General features: G+C 48.7%; 1 protein-coding gene across 4 annotated transcripts in view; it reads left to right on the top strand.

The window, feature by feature from the left end:
• SETD5 (SET domain containing 5) overlaps positions 1-21347 on the top strand; it is a 74448-nt gene that overhangs the window by 29768 nt on the left and 23333 nt on the right. For 2 of the 4 annotated variants that reach the window (XM_048488132.1, XM_048488133.1), the window contains exons 3-16: positions 1969-2074; positions 3448-3659; positions 4518-4576; positions 4901-5088; positions 6789-6827; positions 7567-7809; positions 8242-8390; positions 8658-8775; positions 9629-9738; positions 10140-10380; positions 10560-10640; positions 13001-13261; positions 14169-14489; positions 17926-18168. In XM_048488132.1, the coding sequence (XP_048344089.1) occupies positions 1969-2074; positions 3448-3659; positions 4518-4576; positions 4901-5088; positions 6789-6827; positions 7567-7809; positions 8242-8390; positions 8658-8775; positions 9629-9738; positions 10140-10380; positions 10560-10640; positions 13001-13261; positions 14169-14489; positions 17926-18168 (2371 nt within the window). The remainder of the gene's footprint in view (positions 1-1968; positions 2075-3447; positions 3660-4517; positions 4577-4900; positions 5089-6788; positions 6828-7566; positions 7810-8241; positions 8391-8657; positions 8776-9628; positions 9739-10139; positions 10381-10559; positions 10641-13000; positions 13262-14168; positions 14490-17925; positions 18169-21347) is intronic. The other 2 variants (XM_048488134.1, XM_048488135.1) reach the window with 1 other exon arrangement.

Below are 21347 nucleotides of genomic sequence, written 5' to 3' on the forward strand. Positions count from 1 at the left end.
TGTGTGGGCAGCTGGGGTATGCTCAGCTCCCTGCAGAACCCTTGTCCTTCCATTGTTTGGAATCAGTCCTTCAGGCCTTTTGGTCAAATGTCAGTTCTGTTCTGGATAGGCGTTTTCCCCCCTGCCATTGGGGTCAGCCAAGTCTTATTTGGGTGTTGTTTTTTGCACCAGCTCTTCCACTTTCATTTCAGGAAACTTCAGGTTCACAGTCAATGATACTGTCCCGTTGCAGTTCTCAGCCATATGGCCTGAGATGGCTGCTGAACCTCCTGTCTTAAGAGTGTTGGGGGAGAAGCAGCTGTAATGATCCCTGTGTTTGTATTGCTTTGTTGTGCTGTATGACTTTGAAAAGGTAGCTAAGTGGGCTTGCTGATCCCTACTTGATCATCCCCTTCTCTCTTTCTTCTCGTTTTGCTCTTTGTGTCCTCCTTTTCCTTTTGACTGGTTTTACAACCTGTTGGCTTTGCGGCACTGAGACACGCAATCTGTTTGAGACAAAACCTGTCCATGATTTTATTGTAAAACTGATGTCAGCTGCTCCCAGCCCGCCTTGGTAGGAGATGGAAGGATAGAAATCAGGTAAATAAAGTCCTCCAGCCCTTCATAACCAAACAGAGGCTGCACTTTGGAGAAGGGTCTCTGCCAAGAGCAGGCTCTGGGGACTTGGAGCATCAGAGTGAAGAAGGGGTGGGGGGCAGCTGCTTTTATGTATAGGTTCAAGGCAGAGCTTGATAAGTGGAGTGCTTGCTAGTCTCGCAATTCCATTGTCTTTGGAGAGGTTTCTCCCTGAATCTAATGCAGCAGATAGCAAGCTGAGAATGCCTGTGTGCAGAGAGAGGCAGGATTTCAAGTGGGCAAGTGTTACGCTGTGCTAGGTTTGTATCCTCTTTCCTGCTGTAGGCTTTGAAGGTTGACCGCTGTGGCAAAGAAGACCTTGATTTCCTGAGCGAAAAGTCGAAGGCGGTCAGGAATTGCGTGCCTGCAGGAGTAACTCTTCTTCCCTCTCCTCTTTGAGCGTTCTTCTCTTTTCTTCTCCCTCTCCCCATCCCAACGAGCATGTTTTCTTTCTGGTATCCAGGCCTTGGCTTCATCATTTAAAGCTTTTCCTGTTTTCTTTTCTATAACAAGGACTCCCGCAGCGTTTCACTAATTGCCCATTTTGTCGCGTCCTTCGAATTGATTTTTCCTGCCACCTTGTGGTGGAAAGCTGCACAGTCAGTGGCAGGGCGGCCAGATCTGTCCCCACGGCCTCCCGTAAGGAAGCAAAAACGGGCAGCATGTGTTGCTGTTTTCCTGGAGTTGTCACCCGTCCAGATCACAGATATCCTTGCAGCTCCTCACTGCACGACCTGTCCCTCCGTTCCTGCCAAGTGCTCCCAAGAGCCTCCATCACTGGGAAACTGTGTCCAGGCTCGTGTCTGCATGAAGGAACGGATAATAGTTGGCGAAGCGGTGCGATGTTGTGGCCTGGAAGACATTGTCATTCTGGAGCCAGCTTCAGCTGATTGGAATGAGCGGGGATGACGAGAGGGAACGTTGTTAGTGGTAATCCAGGGAGCCGCTCAGAGGCGTCAGCCGACGGGTAGCTTGAAATCTAGGAAGGTGGTTTGCCAGCTTGTCTGCGGCTTTTTCTCCCCTTGCCATCCCGTGCTGAAGCGAGGCTCGCCAAGCTGCTTATTCAGGGTATCCCTTACACAAGTAGGCAGCGCTTCGCCAGCTGGGCTTGGTTCTTTTCCACTCTGCCGGTCAGTCACGTGACGCAGTTATACGCTTCTTTTGGTGCAGTCACTGCCTTCATGCTGCTTTCATACCTCCATTCCCATCCCCACCCCACCCCGGCCGCCCTAAGGTATGTCCATTCTTCGCTGTCCTGTATGGCCCGAGAGAAAAGGTTTGAGACCTGGCTAATTATTTGCAAAGACCACGATTTCCTGTACTGATTGGTTTTGCTCTTGGCCCTTTGCACAGCCCAGAGTCTGTGGAAGCTAGCCCAGCTGTTGGTGAGAAGAATGTGTACTCGAGTCACGGCTACGGGGCCTCCCAGAGGCACAGCTACCGAGGGCTGCCTTATGCAGTGAGTACCGTCCCTGTTGTCTGCAGCAAACTGCATTTTTTTTAACCTCTGCCACCTTGTGCAGGCTTGAGCTGTATATCTTGGAGGACGGCTGCATTGCCAAGTGGCCTATGGGAACTGAATTTCTGGTACTGGGAGCTTTTTGTGTGTTTGCAGACAGCTTTTTGTAAAAATGTGGTGGGGCAGGAAGGTGAAAGGACACCTCCGTGTGTGTCTGATGCTGCTCAAGAGTTCTGCAACAGTTTGATTTTTTAAAAAATCTGTTAAATGTACAGCTATTAAATGCAAGTTCGATGGTTCAAGTGGATTCATAGCTGGTTGGAAAATGTACTTAGTATTCATCAGTGGCACTTTATCATTGGGGGTGGTGGTCTTGAGTGGGGTTCCGCAGAGCTGTATCCTGGACTGGAACGTTTTTATTGATGACATGGAAGAGCTGGAAATAGTACTTATTTAATGTGCAGATGACACAGAACCAGGGTAAATCAGTTGATACCACAGATAGAAACTTAGAATAAAATATACTGGTGTGGGATGGGGGGCACCTAGTTCGACAGAAAAACAGATGAGAAGGATCTTTCCCAGGTTTATCCAGTCCTCCTTTCAGGGAAGTCAGGGTGGCATACTTGCCTCGCCTTTCCTCGTTTTATCCTGACAACTGCCTTGTGAGGTACGTGAGTCTTGACAAAGAGGGATCAGCCCATGTTCAAGTGGCTTCATGGGAGAGTGGGGATTTGAATCCAGGTCTCCCAAATCCTCTTCTGACACTGGAACTGTTGTGCTCAGGGAGCTGTCGATCACAAGCTAATAATGAGCCGGCAGTGTGATCTGACTGCAAAAAAAGGCTAATGTGATTTTTAGCTTGTCTAGGAACAACGTTATCTAGTCCACCGAATTTTCACTTCTTATAAGTCATGTTTGGAGTACTGTGTCCCGCCGCACTTCAAAAAAGTTGTAGAACATCTCAGGGAAGGCAAGAATTGGGCATTGAAATTGGGCATCTGAAAAATCCTCCTTGGGGAGGGGATTGTTCCCCCCACCAAACTTTTATATCTATAGTGCTGAATACCGTCTGTAATTGTGTACAGTGTCACTTTGAGGGAAGATACTTTGCAAGTAGAGTATACTGTGATCCCCTGGGATCGAGGACTCTGATGAGAAGTTGGACAGAGCAGTTGGACCAAGAAAAAAATCAGTCTTGTGGGGGAGTTCTAGTATATCTTGCAAGTCCTTGCTGTGTTAGCTTGAAATCAGATTTCTGTATGCTGAGTGTAATTTTGGCTTTTCACAAAGGCTCCCGAGCCGTGGAAAGCCGTCTCCTTTCCCTCCTTCCCCTGTCCAAAATCGCACTGATGCAAAACGTTTGTTTTCAGGATCATAATTACGGAGCCCCTCCTCCTCCGACCCCTCCTGCTTCTCCCCCTGTCCAGACCATCATCCCCCGTGCAGAACTGAATGGCCTCCACTCGCACGATGAGGAGAATTCTGGGGATACAGAGAGCTCCTCAGAGTCCGAGTCCATCCCCAGCTGGTGCCACTGCAGCCTCTCCCAGGAAGGCTTCCTCATCAAATGCGAGAAGTGCAGGTGAGGTCTCTTGATTCTCTGTCCAGGGCAGGGAGGGGTGGCAGATTGAAGGAGGCTTTCGGTGGCTCAGTGTAGCCCTCACTGCCGTTCTTTACCCTCTTGTCGGCTCAGCCGTTATTGTATCGCTATGCAACGTGGCAAAGTAACATTGGTCACAACTCAACAAGCTACATTATAAAAGGTAATCAAAACCCAAATACATGTATTAGTTGATTTACTTGTTGAGGAGAATCAACCAAAGAGATCACAAAAGGGAAGAGGGGGGGGGGTCTTTAAGAGGTGAGGAGTCACCACTGAAAAAGCCCTGTTTCTGGTTGCCTCCTGCCTGGTCTCTGCAGACAGAAGGTGTATTGTGCACATGCCAGATAGTCGGAATGTTGTTTGCACCAACCAAATAGATGGTCAAACTGTGGAACGTCTGATAGAAGCTTGTTTGAAAGTGAGCCTCTTACAGTGATGGGTAGAGATTGTGAAGGGGAGATAGGACCGATCAGGTGTAGGCTGGCTGTAGCCATCCAGAGGATGCAGCTGGATTTGACTTTTTGAAGCCCCTCCCAGCCATTAGACTTGAAGGGTTGAACTGATACTGCCTGCCTTCTCTTTCAGGTTATCTCTAAAATTATACGGGCTATTAATTTAAATCTGAAAGCTGGGGACCTGGATGCTGCATTTGTTGCAAAATCCATTATTCGCTGAACATATGGCTTTGGACTGTGGATACATTCAGTTTATTTAACGTTTGAAGGTCTAATCACCTGATATGCCACTGAAAACCAAAGACTGAGACAGTCCAAATTTATTTTTAAGCTGTGTGGCTCTTAACGGTGCAAGTTTCAGGTATCTTTCCTCCTCTTGCAGGGGTATCGGCAGGGGAAAAGTGATCAGGCTTCACCGCCGGAAGCAAGATAACGTGTCAGGTGCGTTCAGAGCCAGCTGTTGTCAACAGGCTTTTAGGACTGGAGGGATCAAGTGTCCAGATGCAGGGTTAAGTTTGGCCTAATGCCTCTAATAACTAATTTCTGCAGTGGTACTGGCTACTACCTTGTGCTCTTGCCCAGCTTCCTTTTGGATCTTGAAAACTTAGGGTAGTCCCATTGAGAAATCAACTGGTCACTGCAAGAAGTGGCTGGTTTTTCCAGGCTTTTCTGGGTGAGGAGTGCATTGCCCACTGGCCTTTTTGGCAGGGAAAGGTTTAATTCAGAGCAAAGGGGAAGCTGCCAACGCGGCCTTTCTCACCACAGGAGGAGACAGCAGTGCGACTGAGAGCTGGGACGAGGAGCTGTCTCCATCCACAGTGTTGTACACAGCTACGCAGCACACCCCCACGAGCATCACCCTGACAGTAAATCGGGTCTGCAGAACCAAGCCCAAGAAGAGGAAAAGGAATACGGAGAGAGCACGCACTGCTCCAAAGGCCAAAAAAATCAAGGTGTGTGTGTGTCAATGGGAATAGCTGTGAGCAGTTCAGGCCAGCAGGCCTTGTCAAGAGCAGCCTGGCAGCTTTCCATTTCTTTCCTGCTTGCTAATGTCCAGATCTTATTCTCCTATGACCGTGGTGGCGAACCTTTGGCATTCCAGATGTTATGGACTACAATTCCCATCAGCCCCTGCAAGCATGGTCAATTGGCCATGCTGTCAGGGGCTGATGGGAATTGTAGTCCATAACATCTGGAGTGCCAAAGGTTCACCACCACTGTCCTATGAGGACATGTGAATGGCTCCTTGTTTCTTGAGTGGTGACATGCTGCAGACAGATATTACCAGGGCGGCCACTGGGAGGCTCATCTTGGGCCTGATGTTGAGCCCACTCACTGTAAAATACTACTACCACTGTAAAATACTACCACCCTGTAAAATACTACCACTGTAAAAGGTAAAATACTACCACTGTAAAATACTACCACCCTGTCTCTAGATCATCTAGACCAGAGGTGGCCAACCTATGGCGCTCCAGATGTGCATGGACTACAATTCCCATCAGCCCCTGCCAGCACGGCCTGCTGATGTGCATGGCCTCCAGATGTGCATGGACTACAAATTCCCATCAGCCCCTGCCAGCATGGACTACAAATACCATCAGCCCCTGCCACCATGGCCAGTTGGCCATGGTGGCAGGGGGCTGATGGGAATTATAGTCCATGAACATCTGGAGCGCCATAGGTTGGCCGCCCGTGATCTAGTCCCTGTAGCATGGGGGAGAGAGGAATCTCTGAATTTTCAGCTATCAGGTTTTTTTGGGGGGGGTACTCTGTGCCTATTTTACGTAGATATGAGCAGCCTTTTACACAATTACTTGGTAAAAAGTCAGTCACTTTTAACATCCTCGTTAAACAGCGCACACATTGAGAGGAAGTGTGAGTACTTGGCAGTTTGGAAATGGGGGGCAGTCTTTTTAAAATAAGGGTGTTTTTCCCCATACCGACCTCACATCTGGCCTTTCCTCCACTTCCTGCCACCCAACCGTTTGGTCCCTGCGAGAAAATGCCAGGCTTCAGATCTGAAGGGCTGTCAGTCACAGACTTTAGCCTGAGTTTAAATGCAGCAATATTGCAGAACCGGTCAGCTTCTGCATGCTTCAGGGGTCGCCTATTATTCGACTTCTTGCTGGGAAGTGAATGGGCCAGTGTGGGGTTTTCCTTTTCTCAGGCAGGATGGCAGCTTGTGGGGGACATTCTCCCCAACATCTGGAAGGGCTGTTTGATGCAGAGGACTTTTTAAAGGGGAAGCCTTCTTTTTCTGCTGTGGTCCAAGTGTGTTGGGATGAACCATCTGCACGATGCTGTGGGTTCGCTCTGTGTGGCCTCCTTGCAGTGCTTGCAGGCTTTCCTTGCCTGATTGATCTCAACCCCCCCACCCCACACCCCTTCCCTGGAGGAACATCATTTGGCTGAGCTTCAGTGCAAGTGAAATGGAGAAAATCAATGCTTGGCCACTGGCGGAAGTATGGAAGCAGCAGCAGCAGCCTTCAGGGAGTCTGCTGCCGAGAGTGTGCTCAGATAAATCCCAATTCCCGCCTTATGCATACTCAGTTTCTTGAGCCCTTCCCATCACTGCAGCCTTTGTTTGAAGGCACCACTCAACTCTACAGGGCATGAATACTGATGGCCATTTGTCTTGTTTTGCTGACAGGCTTTTAGAGAAGGTTCACGGAAGTCTTTGCGGATGAAGGTGAGTAGGGCTGTGTATGTAGCTCTGAGCACCTGCAGCTTCGATCTGGAGCTGCTCGCTCTGAGGGTAATTGATCTGCCTAGCATAGCCACTGAAAAAAGCCCTCGGTGCGTAGCCCACCTTTCAGTAGGCTGCCAGTAGTTTCAGGACTGGGCCTTGCCTGGTGAACTCTATTCTGATTTCCTGGAGGGGACTGGGCATGTGATACCTCCGCATGACAACACATGATTACTCTTTCCCTGTCCCTTTTAAGAGAAGGGAAAACTCTTAGAAATCACTGGTAGATGATGCAACACTGAATCGTTTGGTGTAATGTGGTTGGAACTGTCTCAAAAGCACTCCCGTGCCACTTACCATTTATTTGAGCTCTGTGAAGCAAGTACCAAAGTACGAGAGACTGAAAGATGCCACCAACCCAATCAGCTGGGTAGTGGAAGCCGTCAAGTTGTTTCTGATTTACGGCGACCCTATGAATGAATGTCCTCCCAAACGTCCGATGGTTAACACCCATCTCAGGTCTTGCAGCCTGATGCGCATGGCTTCGTTATGGAATTGATCTCTCTCATGCTGGGTCTTACTAACATCACACTTTCCTAGCATTATAGTCATTTCCAGTGACTTTTTTGTTATCATAATGTGGCCAAAGTACAATACCTTCGGTTAAGTCAGCTTAGTTTCTAGGGACATTTTGGGCTCAATTTGCTCTGGAACCCACCTCCCCCCCCCCTTTTGGGTGCAGAACTCTCCTTCAGAAGCCCACGCCTTAGATGAGAACACAGCAGAAGGCTGGGAGAACCGCATAAGGCTCTGGACGGATCAGTATGAAGAAGCCTTCACGAACCAGTACAGTGCTGATGTGCAGAACTTGCTAGAACGCCATCTCAATGCCAACAAAGAATTTGTGGGCAAGGCAGCCGTGCTGGACACCATCAATAAGACGGAACTTGCCTGTAACAACACGGTCATTGGATCCCAGATGCAGGTAAACAAATAAGCCCAGAAGCGGTGGTCAGTCCAGCCAGTTTTGTGATAGGGTGGGAGTATTGCTGAAGCCCAGGTTTGAAAGATACTCTTTTGCTCCTAGATGCAAGCAAGCTTATACATAGGGGAGAGCAGATAAGGTGATCTCAGGGAGGTATGAAACTACAGTCCTTCGCTCCCCGTCTTCCTTTCTGGCTCATTAGATAAGATACTTTTCAGGTATAAAACCTTCCTGTTCCAGCCAGCAGTGCTTCCTTGAGCCATGTATGCCTGCCACTTTGGTTCACGCATTGTGGTGGACATCAATACGGTCAGATCTCAGCGATCTTGCTTGTGTTCAGCTGCTTTGAGAAACGCAGCCTGACACATGCTGCTGACCGCAGCGGAGCGGGCGCCTGGATTCTCACACGTTTTCCTGGCTTTCCCCTCGCAGCTGCAGCTGGGGAGAGTGACCCGAGTTCAAAAGCACCGGAAGATCCTGCGCGCTGCCAGGGATCTGGCTCCTGACACCCTTATCATTGAGTATCGTGGGAAAGTGATGCTGCGGCAGCAATTCGAGGTCAATGGGCATTTCTTCAAAAAGTAAGAGCGCCAAACGGTCGGCAGGACTGGGGCACTTCGTAGGCCTGATGTATTTCTGGGGCTGATTTCAAGAAAAAATACAGAGTGCATCCCTGGAGGGGGAGTGTGTTTCTGGAAAAGTTTGCTTCAGTCACGGCTTACCTCCGTGTGGTACGGGAGCCTCATAAATGAAATATGTAGGCAGTGATCTTTCTAAGGCTCGTGGAGGCAGGGTCATGTTGGTTATCCCTTGCATGAGGATTTCATGTGCTTTGCTTGTTTTCTCAGGCCGTATCCCTTTGTGCTGTTTTACTCCAAGTTCAGTAGCGTTGAGATGTGCGTAGACGCTCGCACTTTCGGCAATGATGCCAGATTCATCAGGCGCTCCTGCACACCAAATGCAGAGGTAAACATACAACATTTTGGCATGCGTGGAAACTAGTCATGTATGCTGCATATCCTCCCGCAGTGGCAAAAATCCAATACTGTGGCATGGCAAATTATCCTACTTACCTGAACGGAAGACTAGATGGGCCTTCCAGAAAAGGGGCACTGGGGGCGGGGACAGAACGGACACAATTTTAAATTCACATTCAGATTAATTTTGTGTGTAACTTTTTTAAAAGGGACTTATCTTACATAAGGATTGCCTTCCTTTTGGTGAAATATGATCTTCGTTCTTGAGCGTATCTGTCTGAATGGTCAGATTATTCAGGCTCTAGATCATAGGTGTCAAACTCGCGCCCCTCCAGATGTTATGGACTACAGTTCCCATAATCCCCTGCCAGCATAATGCTGGCAGGGGATTGTGGGAACTGTAGTCCATAACATCCAGAGGGCTGCGAGTTTGACACCTGTGCTCTAGAGTGTCTAAGTCAGGGGTCTGCAACCTGTGGCTCTCCAGATGTTCATGGACTACAATTCCCATCAGCCCCTGCCAGCATGGCCAATTGGTTGCAGACCCCTGGTCTAAGTCATCTCTGCTTTCCTTTCTTCTCTTCAATATCAGAGGAACAGGCTTCTTATATTAGGTACCGTGGAACACAGGTGGGATGTTGCTCCTACAGTTGCCTTGCTTGTGTGCTTCCTAGAGGCGCCTGGTTGGCCGCTTTGTGAACAGGCTGCCGGACGCGATGGGTCTTGGTCTGATCCGGCTTGACTTTTCTTTTGTCGTTAAGACGTTCACTGCTGCAGTGTGGCATCTGTTTTTGGTGTGCTGGCAGTTCTGTTGGTGTTGAAGATTTGTGTTTGTGTTGAAGGTTCGTCACGTGATAGCTGATGGGATGATTCACCTATGTATATACGCTGTTACATCCATTGCCAAGGATGTGGAGGTCACAATTGCCTTTGACTACGAATACAACGTCTGGTGAGTTCTGCTGATGCCCCTTGCTTATCACTGGCTGTAGTCAGGAGAAAAGCACCTCCATATCCACAAGCAGCAGACTGCTGATTGCCCGTGCTTGGGAGATTGCAGCGGGCGGAGAGCCTCGTCCTTTGTGCCCTGTTTTCCTCCCAGGGCAACTGGTTGGCTACTGTGTGAAAGAAGAGACTGGACTAGAAGGACCACTGGTCTGATTCAGCAGGGCTCTTCTGTGTTCCTCGTGTGTGCCTTCCCCTTTTTTGGCTGCTTATTCACCTTCCTGTATGATGAAGGCACAGCGGGAATACGCCCTCGTGTCGTTCCTGTATGCTGAACACAAGACAACGGATGCCTCTGAGAAATGAAGAATGATACTAATACTGTGTCTCTTTTTGTGGGGGGAGCAGCAACTATAAAGTGGATTGTGCCTGTCACAAGGGGAACCGGAATTGTCCCGTTCAGAAACGAAGCCCAAACGCTATAGACCAGCTACCTCCACCTATTCTAGACACTTTGATCGGAGCAGAGACCAGGCGTCGGAAAGCCCGTCGGAAGGAGCTGGAGCAGCGTGACGCCGCGTCAGATGAGAACAGTAATCCACAGGCAGAGGAGGTCCCCGAGGGACTTACTGCAGCCAGTGATAATGAGGTAAAGTCCGTGAGATCCTAAAGTGCTGGCTGTTTGGTCCCCAACTCCAGAGGACTTCACCGCTTCCTGGAGGGAGTAATTCTCCAGGCAAAGCTGGGTGCTGACATTTCTCACTAATTATCTCATGTCCCTTTTTGGCAGTACTGACTGCTATTGAATTCTGCTCTTGTGCCTTTCAGGTTGCAGACAAAGAGGAAAAGCCAGAGGAGGAGAAAGAAGCAGCTGCGGATGAGCAGGGTGGCCTCATGCAGAGCAGGCGGGCAAGTACCTTTTCCCGTTCAACTGCTGCTTGTGCTGCAATATGAACTCTCCTGCTAGAAGAAAGCTTCTCATAACTTACCCCCGCATGGTATTCCTAAGTTGGCCGGTCTGATCCTCCACCCTGATGTCATCACTTCCTTGCTGCTGTTCCTAGTGGTAGCAGCTGGTTTAACGGTCCTAGAAATTGGTTGTGTGTTCAGAGGATCGCATCAGCTTGTCCGCCATGGACCCCTGAGTGTCAGCGCATTGCAGAAGGTCCTTGAGCATGTTAATAAGAGTGCACACTCTGTTCGTACAGAAAACTAGACTCAATGTGTTGGGCCTCACCAGTCCTCTGTTTGAACTGACGCCATGTGATAAAAAGGGAAGTCACCCAGGGCTATTAATTTTCAGTTGCAATGGGCAAGCCACATCAGTCTGTGGGCCACCGTTTCAGATCTCTTCATTTGGTAAGCTTCTAAGCAACTTGTGGGTTCCCTGGAATACCATTTGGGAACCACTGGTGTAAGAGAAAGGGGACCTCGAGTGTAGATTGGCTGGCGCTTGTGGGCACAGCCATGCCACAGGCTACTTGTAGCATCACACAAGTAGTAAATATGAAGCTTTGGAGAAGAGTTTGGCACCCAGGCCTGAGCCAACGGTGGCTGCAGGAGAAATAGCAGGAAAGTGCAAAAGTGTTGGTGAGGGTGGCAAGGAAGAGGCAGAAGCTGGGCTCAGGCTTGGTTGGGAGCCCTGTGGAAGAAGGACTTCCTGTGGAGCAGCCCACCAAAAACAGAACTGCCCAGCCTGGTAAAAATCGGGAAGGTTCATCCTAAGCCTAAGAAGAGGCTGGCCAGGAATGGAGGAGGCGGCATTGAAGGCCAAGGGAACTGAAATGTATTGATCTGGCAGGATGCATTTATTTCCATAGCGCTTGACCCTCAGTATTATAGCAAGTATAAAGCCTCCGTTGCCTGGTCTGTATCAGGGCTTGCATGCCAGATCTACGAGGGAACAGATGACGAGAAAACTTCCCTAGCAAAAAAATAGAATAAAAAAGATCATCCTTCGGTGGGTTGTTAGTCTGACCCAAATGAGAACTCTGCTCTCATGTGCTGAGAAAAAGCTGGGTGAGCGGATTCCTTTTCTAAAGAGCCAGTCGCTTAACTTTGTTCTAAAAAGTTCCCTTGGCAGAAGCTTCTCCGAATCGCTCACCATTGTCCTACTTGTCTCATCTATATATATAAAAAGCTAACCGTGCGTTTGTTACTCACGGTCTAACTCATGAACTGTTGGAGCAAACGCCCTGAAACTTTCAGGGAACGCTGCTCATCCGTGCGAGCATGTTTTCCGCTCCTTGGAAGCCTCAGGTACCACACCTGAGGCAGGTAAATCCGATAGGCAGGGGTGGCATCCGGTGCGCATGCGCGACTCCTCTGAGCCGTTTGGAGACAGTCAGGGGTCCTCCGCAACAGGAAGGCACGAGCGGAGTGCCGGAAGGAGGAAGCGAGCCGGCCGCCGTAGGAAGACGCGGAGGCCCAGGCGATTGGACCCAGTCCTGGTCCTGAGATGAGTGGCGCTGGGGGGGGGGGGGGGGAAAAAGGTCAGGTGGCCGCTGGCGGAGGGAAGCGCGGGTGGAGGGGCAGAAGGAGGAAGCGAGCTTGCCCTCCTCGGGAAACGCGGAGGTAATCTGAGCCACAGCAACACGAGGCCGGGTACGCTAGTAAGCCATAAAAATCTGTGTCCCAATAACATTTCTGTCACCTTTGAAGTGGTGTATTTTACCCTTCTAGCCTCCTGTTTTTTACTCTTACTAAAACATTCATCAGATCTCCCATCCGAGTCTTCTGTGAGCTGGGAAACTGGGCGCTTCAGATCTCTCCAGTGTTTCGTATCCTAGCCTTTAACAAACTAGCAGTTTTATTGAAAAAAACAAACCCCAGAATATTCACCATGGATTAAAATGGCAACAAAAGCTAGAACAAAATATCCAGAGGGAAGACACAATTGAGGCTGGATGAGGAAAGGAAGGGGAAGGCAAAACCCTAGCTTTTCTGTGAGTGAATGAACAGCTATCATACATTATAGTAATTAATGTCTAGGAATATTTGTCATGTGAACCTGCAGTCTAATTCAGATTTGGCTTCTGTATTGGACAACACTTTTTGCCCAGTAGCTCAATGTGTGTTAATTCAGCCAACCTTAATTTTGTGAGTTCAGGAGCTAATATTCCTTTGTTAAAAAAAAAAAAAACACCTAACAGATTGGGACTCTGGAAACTCCTTAAAGGGCTTGCTACTGTCCTCTTTTCCCCTCCATTTTGTTTTCTGTCCCGCCCGTGGCTGTTCTTCGGATGCTAATTTCCATTTCTGTCGTCCAGTCTCGAGAAGATAGGAAAGCAGAAGCCATCATGCACGTCTTTGAAAACCTGGAGAAGCGAAAGCGAAGAAGAGACCTACCGTCAGACCGGAGCAGCACCGACGCAGAAGTGGTGGTGACCGCCGAGACGCCAGAACCGGAGGAAGTAAAATCGGAGCCAAATGAAACCGAAGAAAGCAGTTTGGCTTTAAACCCTCCTGCCCCAGTTACCCCTCCGTGTGTCAGCACTGGAGTGAATACCCGGAGGTCTTCACAGGCTGGGGTAAGAGGAAATGGTGGAACGGCAGAGATTTAACCCTGGGCTTTTGTGGAGTTAACACGAAATCACTTGAGTGTGTTGGACAGTCTGTTGGTTAGTGGGGTGCTGTGTGGTTTCCGGGCTGTATGGCCGTGTTCTGGCAGCCTTCTCTCCTGACGTTTCGCCTGCACCTGTGGCTGGCATCTTCAGAGGATCTGAAAGTCTGTTGGTTACTTTTTTTGTTTCAAGTATTGACATTCCTTTTAGCCTTGGTGGCCAAATGTGCAATACCCTGTTCTGGCTGCCAGGAGCTGGTGGTGATTGTTGCTATCACAGTATGCATGGGAACGTTCCTATGTGCCTGACAGTCACCGGGAGACATGATGTCATGATGGGCTTGACCCAGCAGAGCAGATCTTATTTCTGGTAGTCCTACCTAGTGTTGTGAGCCGCCATCGTGGTGCTGCGGTGGTGGTAGGCAGGGGTGAACACTTAGTGTCACCATGCCTGCGCTTGACTTGAAAGTCGGCTAGTTCTGGCTGGCTAGCTGGGAGAGAAAGGGAAGACTGTTCAAGTGGTGGTGTTGAATGGCGGCCAGCAAAGGCTAGGAATCAACACAGCTGTTCAAACAGGCAGCATTGTATCCTTGTGCCCTTGGATAACTCTTTTCTTGGGCTCAGAATATACGTTGGCCTCTTCTTGGAAGAGCTTCAAAAGCAGGGAAGGAAGCAGCGTACTGGAAGAAGCGTCACATCAAGATACAAGTTGAGGGCACTTTTCCCAGGGTCATGGTTCCTTCTGGGACGAAGCCTGCCTGTATAGCCAGAACTCACCTGTTTTTTCTGTCAGCTTAAGGGTAAAGGAGTGAGGAAGCTTCTTAACCAATCCAAACCTTACCCCGGGTGTGGGCGTATGTGTAATTATGTTGCAGGAGACTGCTGCAGACAAGCCAACTTCTAAACCAGCACCATCCAAACCAACAAGGCCGCGTCCCAAGAGCCGGTTTTCTCGCTACCGGAGCAGTTCGGCGCAGCGGCTGAGAAGGCAAAAGCAAGCCAGTGCCCAGCAGGCTGAGCTCACGCAGGCTGCGCCGGAGGAAGGGAGCTGCGTGAGCACCGTGGCAGTGGCGGAAGTCAGCAGCACAGAGGGTCCAGGAGAAGGGAAGCAGCTGTCTGGCTCTGACCCGGCTGTGGCTGCAGTTCCAGGATCCCAGGCCAACCGGGTCACAGTCAAGTACCCCAAAACAAAAAAGGTATTTGGATTATTTGATTTATTTATTAGTTTTATTATTCTGCCTTTCCTCCGATGGGCACAGGGAGGCTTCCAACAGATTCCAATAACTGCATAAAACAAAAGTTTAAATATATTTTAACACCTGTGCTATAAACCTGATGGTAACAATATTCAGGATATGTTCTAGGAGGGGAAAATGGATGGGGAGGTGGAGACCAGGCTGATGGAAAACCGTAGCTGCCTCAACCATATCCCTGGTGGAACAGCTCCGTCTCACAGGCCTTGTGGAAAGGCAAAAGATTCCGCAGGGCCTGGGTTTTGCTGGACAGAGAATTCCACCAGGTTGGGGCCAGGGCCAAAAAAGCCACATCAGGAGGGAGGGGCGTGACCTCTTCTACCAGGGCTCTGATAAAGCCTTGGCTTTGGACAATCCATTTTCGGTTACCATGGCACGGGGTTGTTTTTTGGGGGGGGGGCAGAGGCATAGCTGGGTGGCTTTTTTGCCCCTCCCCTGGCGGCACCCCCCCTCCCCACTTTAGCAGATTGAGCAGGCTGGAGAACAGGCCTGCCTGTTCTGGTGGAAACTACATTTCCCAGGGTCTCCTGGGAAATGTAGTTCCCACCCGGTCCTTTGCAGCCTGGAAGGGAACAGGCAGGCCTGTACTCCAGCCTGCTCGGTTTGCTAAAGTAAGTGTGGGGGGGGGGGGCGCTGCAGGAGGAAGGGGGAGGGGCCAGGGGGATTTTCCACCCCCTCCACGTGACCCAAAGCTGTGCGCCCGGTGCATGGTGCACCCCCTGTCCCCTGGTAGCTCCGCCACTGGAGGGAGGATTAAAGTTTTATTAAATTTAATGGAAGGCTAATAGATTCAAGGGATTAATGGCAACAGAGGTAAAAACAAACTCCTATGTATAGTTAATGGTCTGGCTATTTGTCTTTTTCCCCATCCAAAACTTTTGATCTCATCACCAATGCAATAGTTTCTCCAGCTCGGAGATTGGTCAAATTACAAAATTAATTGGAGCAAATCAGGCTGCGGCAGCAGTATCGGAGTTTTTGAGGAGACTGACTTTACTTGGTGGCATAGGTGTAGTCCGGTCCAGTCATTCCAGAGGAGCCTGCCTTGACATTCTCCAGTCCTGAATCCTGAACCCCAGTTGTTTCTGGAAGAGCCCACATCAGGTTTAAGGTTTGCCTCAGTCTTGAGCTGGTCTAGAGGGAAGGCAAACATAAAAGATAGTTTTGGACTCCATATTAGCCAAACTCCTGCAACAGTATCTGAGCCTAGTGCAGGGGTAGGGAACCTGCGGCTCGAGAGCCGCATGCGGCTCTTCTGCCCTTGCACTGCGGCTCCATGAGCCGAGCCGCTGGCCCCATCCTTGCCCACAGCCGGCTGGGCCGTGCCACGGGCTTCCCCTCTCGCCTGCCCCGTTGGAGCGGGGCGGGCGCTTTCCCGGCAGCCAGCGAGGCCGAGCCGCTGGCCCCATCCTTGCCGCATCCATGCGCTTCTCAGAATGAGCGGAGTAAAAGGTAAAAAAACCCAATATATACAGTGTTATCTTTATTTTAAATGTCAAAAATTATTTGCGGCTCCAAGTGTTTTCTTTTCCCGTGGAAAATGGGTCCAAATGGCTCTTTGAGTGTTAAAGGTTCCCTACCCCTGGCCTAGTGTGATGTTGTTGAATTGGGCTGCCCATAGATCCAACACAAAACTGAAAATTTCATTATTAGGGCTGACTGGTTAATACAGAGTTAAAGTTCTTTGGTTAACCCGCTCTTCCTCACCTCCTATATTTGTTCCCATGTAACCCAGAAATCAAGATTTTCACACAAGCTAGGTTCTGCATATTATATGGACGTTTCTGATCTCTTTGGAACTACACACGGTTGGGTAGAGTGTCACTAGCTTAACTCTGCCCAGCTGCAAAGCTGCGAAACCATTTTGCTGGTTTCAGTTGTACATGTCCCTGGGGAATAATGGATCTTTAGAAACTAATGCTTTTTTCTTAACAAAGCATCATGCCAAGTTACTACATTTGAAAGCAGAGTCCTGTTCAAAGTTACTCCAGTCTAGGTCAGTTGATTTTAGTACCCTGTTTCCCCGAAAATATGGCCCACCCTGAAAATAAGCCCTAGCATGATTTTTCAGGACTTTTGGAGGATGCTTGAAATATAAGCCCTACTCCAAAAATAAACCCTAGTTACAGGTTCCCCAGCGCAGCTGATCTGGTCATGTGGGGGGTGCAAAATCATGGAAAAGATCCCCAGAAAATAAGCCCCAGTGCATCTTTTGGAGCAAAAATTTATATAAGACCCTGTCTTATTTTCGGAGAAACACAGTAGGTTTATCTGCGAGACCAACTCCAGCCCACAAAGCGGTTCCAGTAATTAGACCAGGGCTTTTTCACTAGTTCCCAAACGTAGGTCATTATCCTCTTTCTGGCTCATGTTTCCTCCATGGCTGCAGCTGTGCTGTGGAATTGGGGCTTCCAGTGAATGTGAAGAAGACATTAACCTTACACTGATTTCAGAGACACTGTAAAGCAAAGCTCTTAAGTCCAGGAGAATATTGATTTGGAGTGTATGATTTTTTCACACTTCAGTGCTAGAGTTCTGTTTTCTTAACAATGTTTGTTGTGAGGGGGGAAGGGCAAGGAGATTGTAAGCCCCTTTGAGTCTCCTACAGGAGAGAAAGGAGGGATGTAAATCCAAACTCTTCTTCTTCTTCTTAACAGAGTGACTCAAAACGGAGTCTTGCTTGTCTTTGACCTCTGATATGGGGTACAGACAGCCATCGGAATTGCCTCTGATATGGCTGCAGACAGCGATTGGAATTGCCAGTTCCCAGGCAGCTGGGAAGGGAAGCCTTGCCATAGCCTGTCTTGCTCCAGTTACTTTTATAACTGGACAGCTTTCCAAAGTATTTCATCAATTGCAACAGTGCAGAAGGTCAGAGGTTTTGGATGGAAACAACACAGCACTGCAAGTACTGGTTGCTAATTAGTTTTAATCCCTGGAATGTCCTTTTATGGTCCGAGAAGGCTGTGTGTATATTCTGCTATGCTGATGAAACTGAAGATAATGGTGAAAGAGAATCTTACCCTTGCCTGGCAGAGCACTTAGAATGCCACTGGGGTCTGCAACCTGTGGCTCTCCAGATGTTCATGGACTACAAATCCCATCAGCCCCTGCCACCATGGCCAATTGGCCATGGTGGCAGGGACTGATGGGATTTATAGTCCATGAACATCTGGAGAGCCACAGGTTGCAGACCAATTGGCCATGGTGGCAGGGACTGATGGGATTTATAGTCCATGAACATCTGGAGAGCCACAGGTTGCAGACCCCTGGTAGACCATACTAGTTAGAAGGGGCCCTTGTCAGAATCGGTGTAACACAGTTCCCTTGTGTCTTATCAGATTCTTGCATACTAAGGTGTGTCTTTTTTCTGCTTCAGTATCTAGTTACAGAGTGGCTGAACGACAAAGCTGAGAAGCAGGAGTGCCCCATCGAGTGTCCTTTACGCATCACCACTGACCCAACTGTGCTGGCCACCACCCTCAATATGTTGCCAGGCCTCGTCCACTCCCCGCTCATTTGTACCATGCCTAAACACTACATCCGCTTTGGTTCTCCCTTCACCCCAGAAAGACGGCGACGGCCAGTTCAACTAGACGGGAACTACAGCTCCTGTAAAAAGGTATGGCTGCTCCTTGCTGAGGCCTTCTCTTGGTGGCGTCAGTCGCTTCAGTCGTGCTCTGCACTCGGTTCTAACCAAAAAATTCAAGATAAACTTGCCAACATCCCTAGAATAAATTGTTCTGAAGAGACGGTTCAAAGCTTCTGTCATTTGCTTATGGTGAATAATTTGTGCCTTTGAAGGCTTTCGCGGCTGGTGTCAGCCGGCTGTTGTGGGTTTTCCGGGCTGTGTGGCCATCTTTGCCCCTAATGTTTTGCCAGCATCTGTGGCTGGCAGATTCGGAGGTGTGTCACTTCTCACCATGACATGCCTCTGAAGATGCCAGCCAGAGATGGGGACAAAACATCAGGAGCAAAAGCCACCAGACCACGGCTGCGCAACCCAGAAAACCCACAACAGCCAATTCCTACCTTCTTTTTTCCCCCTTTAAAGCAAGCAACATTTTACCCCACTCATTAAAAAACCTTTACCGTAAACACGGGTGGCGTCGTCATAGGTCACCTACCAGTCCCACATACAAATAGGCTATGGACTGGCTGCATTTTAGTGTTACAGATCTCACCTGTAGTTGGTGGTAGATGGCCACTACTGAAATTTAAGTTTGGTTAAATCTGCGTGTGTGCGTGCGCATGTGCGCGTGTGAGAGAGAGATTAAAAAGAAATCTAGGTGAATTGTTAATGCGGCCAGACCTTAATACCAAGTCAGCTGTCGGGGGAAGGGCTGTGGCTTAGAGGTAGAGGATCTGTTTGGCGTGCAGAGGGTCCCACGTTCAGTCCCTGACATTTCCAGCTAAACAAGGATCAGGTGGTAGGAGATGTGGAAGGTCCACTACGTGAGACCCCGGAGAGCAGCTGCCGGTCAGAGTGGACAGCATTTTATTTATTTATTTTACAATGCTGATAAAGGTCTCACAGTAGGATGCTGGGAAGACAAAATCAGAGAATGGGCCGCGAGGGCCAAACTGACTGATCTTGCAAGTCGGCGCTCAAAACACGAATTCAATGAGAAATGGAGTCTTACGGATCTGAACCGGTTGTGTTAAAACAATATATTATAATAGGACTAGTAAAAATGCTTTGGAGCAAACAAATGACAAAGATTCTAAGACCTTGGAGCAGCAGTGGCGTAGGAGGTTAAGAGCTCATGTATCTAATCTGGAGGAACCGGGTTTGATTCCCAGCTCTGCCGCCTGAGATGTGGAGGCTTATCTGGGGAATTCAGATTAGCCTGTGCACTCCCACACATGCCAGCTGGGTGACCTTGGGCTGGTCACAGCTTCTCGGAGCTCTCTCAACCCCACCTACCTCAGAGGGTGTTTGTTGTGAGGGGGGAAGGGCAAGAAGATTGTCAGCCCCTTTGAGTCTCCTGCAGGAGAGAAAGGGGGGATATAAATCCAAACTCTTCTTCTTCTTCTTCTTCTTCTAAAGTCTCTAATAATCAGAAAATGTTATATTGGGATCCGTTATGTAAAAGGTACTTAATATAATGTTGGGTAGATTCTGTCATCTTAACTTCTTTTACCCTTTTTCTGCTCTAATACATGTTGAAAAATACTTAAAATTAAAATATTTTACAATACGATTTCTATACCCCTTTGGGGCTCTGGGTAGTTTCCACCGTGTATAAAACATCACAATAAATACAATATAAATATAATTAAACATTTAAGATTAAAATCTAGCTCAGAAAATTGAGCAGTACACTCCTGTCTCATCTGAATTCAGTAGCCCCTTGTTCCTGTTAGCAGTTACAGTTGGGTTTGGATGGGGACAGTAGTGAAAACCAATGGAGAGGAAATGAGAAATGGATAGGAAAGGAGGAGGAAAGGAAGGAATAAGGGAAAAGGCGACAGAATAAGGAAGGGAGGGATGGGCTGGTTGGCCTTGAAGCAGCTTTGTGTGTGTTTATGTCTGTGTGTTCAGATCTTGCCTGGAATTGCAACTAACCTTTCCACTTACGGATGACATTTCTAAGTTTGTGTGGGGGCACACAATTCTTAGCCGTTTTTCCTCTTTGCAGACCTCTTTGCAGACACACACACATATATATGAGGAGTAGCTATTTCACGAAACTCTTTGCATGGCCCATGACTGGATTTGAAAATGTGGCACTTCTGGTCTCCTTACAGAACAAAGACTTGGTGACTCGTTTCTAACCAGGCTTCTTGTTAAAACACAGGAATGCATTTTATTCCCGGCTGTTTTGTGAGCTAATCGTAGTGATTTACATCTCTAAATATATTCAAATATATTTGCCAGAGTATCTGTTTCTCTGGCGAGACGTCTAAAGTATCTTCGTTTCACGCTTTACAAAGACTTTCATTCATGGGATTGGTAGGTGGGTATTCAGAGGGCTCGGTGTGGCAAATCCACTGCTTGTAGGCACAGGAGAGCCCGATCTGCTATGCATTTTCCCAGACCTCCCAAGTCACCTGGCTATAGAGAAAACCTTGGTGGCAATATAATCCCTCTGGCAAGTGAGTGAGTGTGTCCTGTTCATGCGAGTAAGCAAACTTGTTCTCATGATATAAGGTGACAGCTTTGTAACATAAATGTGGCTGTTTTGTTCTCATATTGGCAAGGACAAGCAAAAGTAGGTGACGCAACGGAAGAACTGGCTGTAAAAGCACAGAGTGCTTATTGGACAAGAAGCTGGACAGAGCATTATAACCCTGGCTTTGGACCACTGGAATTTCTCGTCAAAGCCTGCTCTGATTTGAGTCTTTCTCAGGTCCTGCTGGATGCATTTACAAATCTTCCTGAATGTGAGGACTGGACACAAGTGTCCTGGAGATGGGATTACAATTTTGTGTCAGTTTGTCAATGTACTGTGATCCTGTGATAGGGTGGCATTGGAGGCACCTCTGGCCATAAGCCTTCACACTGTGGTCGTATATGTTGTTTGTTAAGTATGTTCCATGCTACACTTCCGCCAGAAACGATCTTCAACTATTCCTCTGTAAACCGTCAAGCCACTTTCTGGCATCTCTGACTCTGACTCAGCGGGTGGGGCTGTAATTGGTGCACTCCCTTGGCTAACTGGGACCTCAGTTGGACTCACTTCCCTGTGTGAGCCCTTGGCCAGCAGACCTCTGTTAGTTTTATGACAAAGTGAGCAAGGCTTCCTCTTTGCTTTGTTGTGTGTCTCGTTCGAACCAGCCAAGGCATCTTCTCCGTTT

Source organism: Sphaerodactylus townsendi, linkage group LG03, assembly GCF_021028975.2.
Source record: "Sphaerodactylus townsendi isolate TG3544 linkage group LG03, MPM_Stown_v2.3, whole genome shotgun sequence".
Taxonomy (NCBI): Eukaryota; Metazoa; Chordata; class Lepidosauria; order Squamata; family Sphaerodactylidae; genus Sphaerodactylus; species Sphaerodactylus townsendi.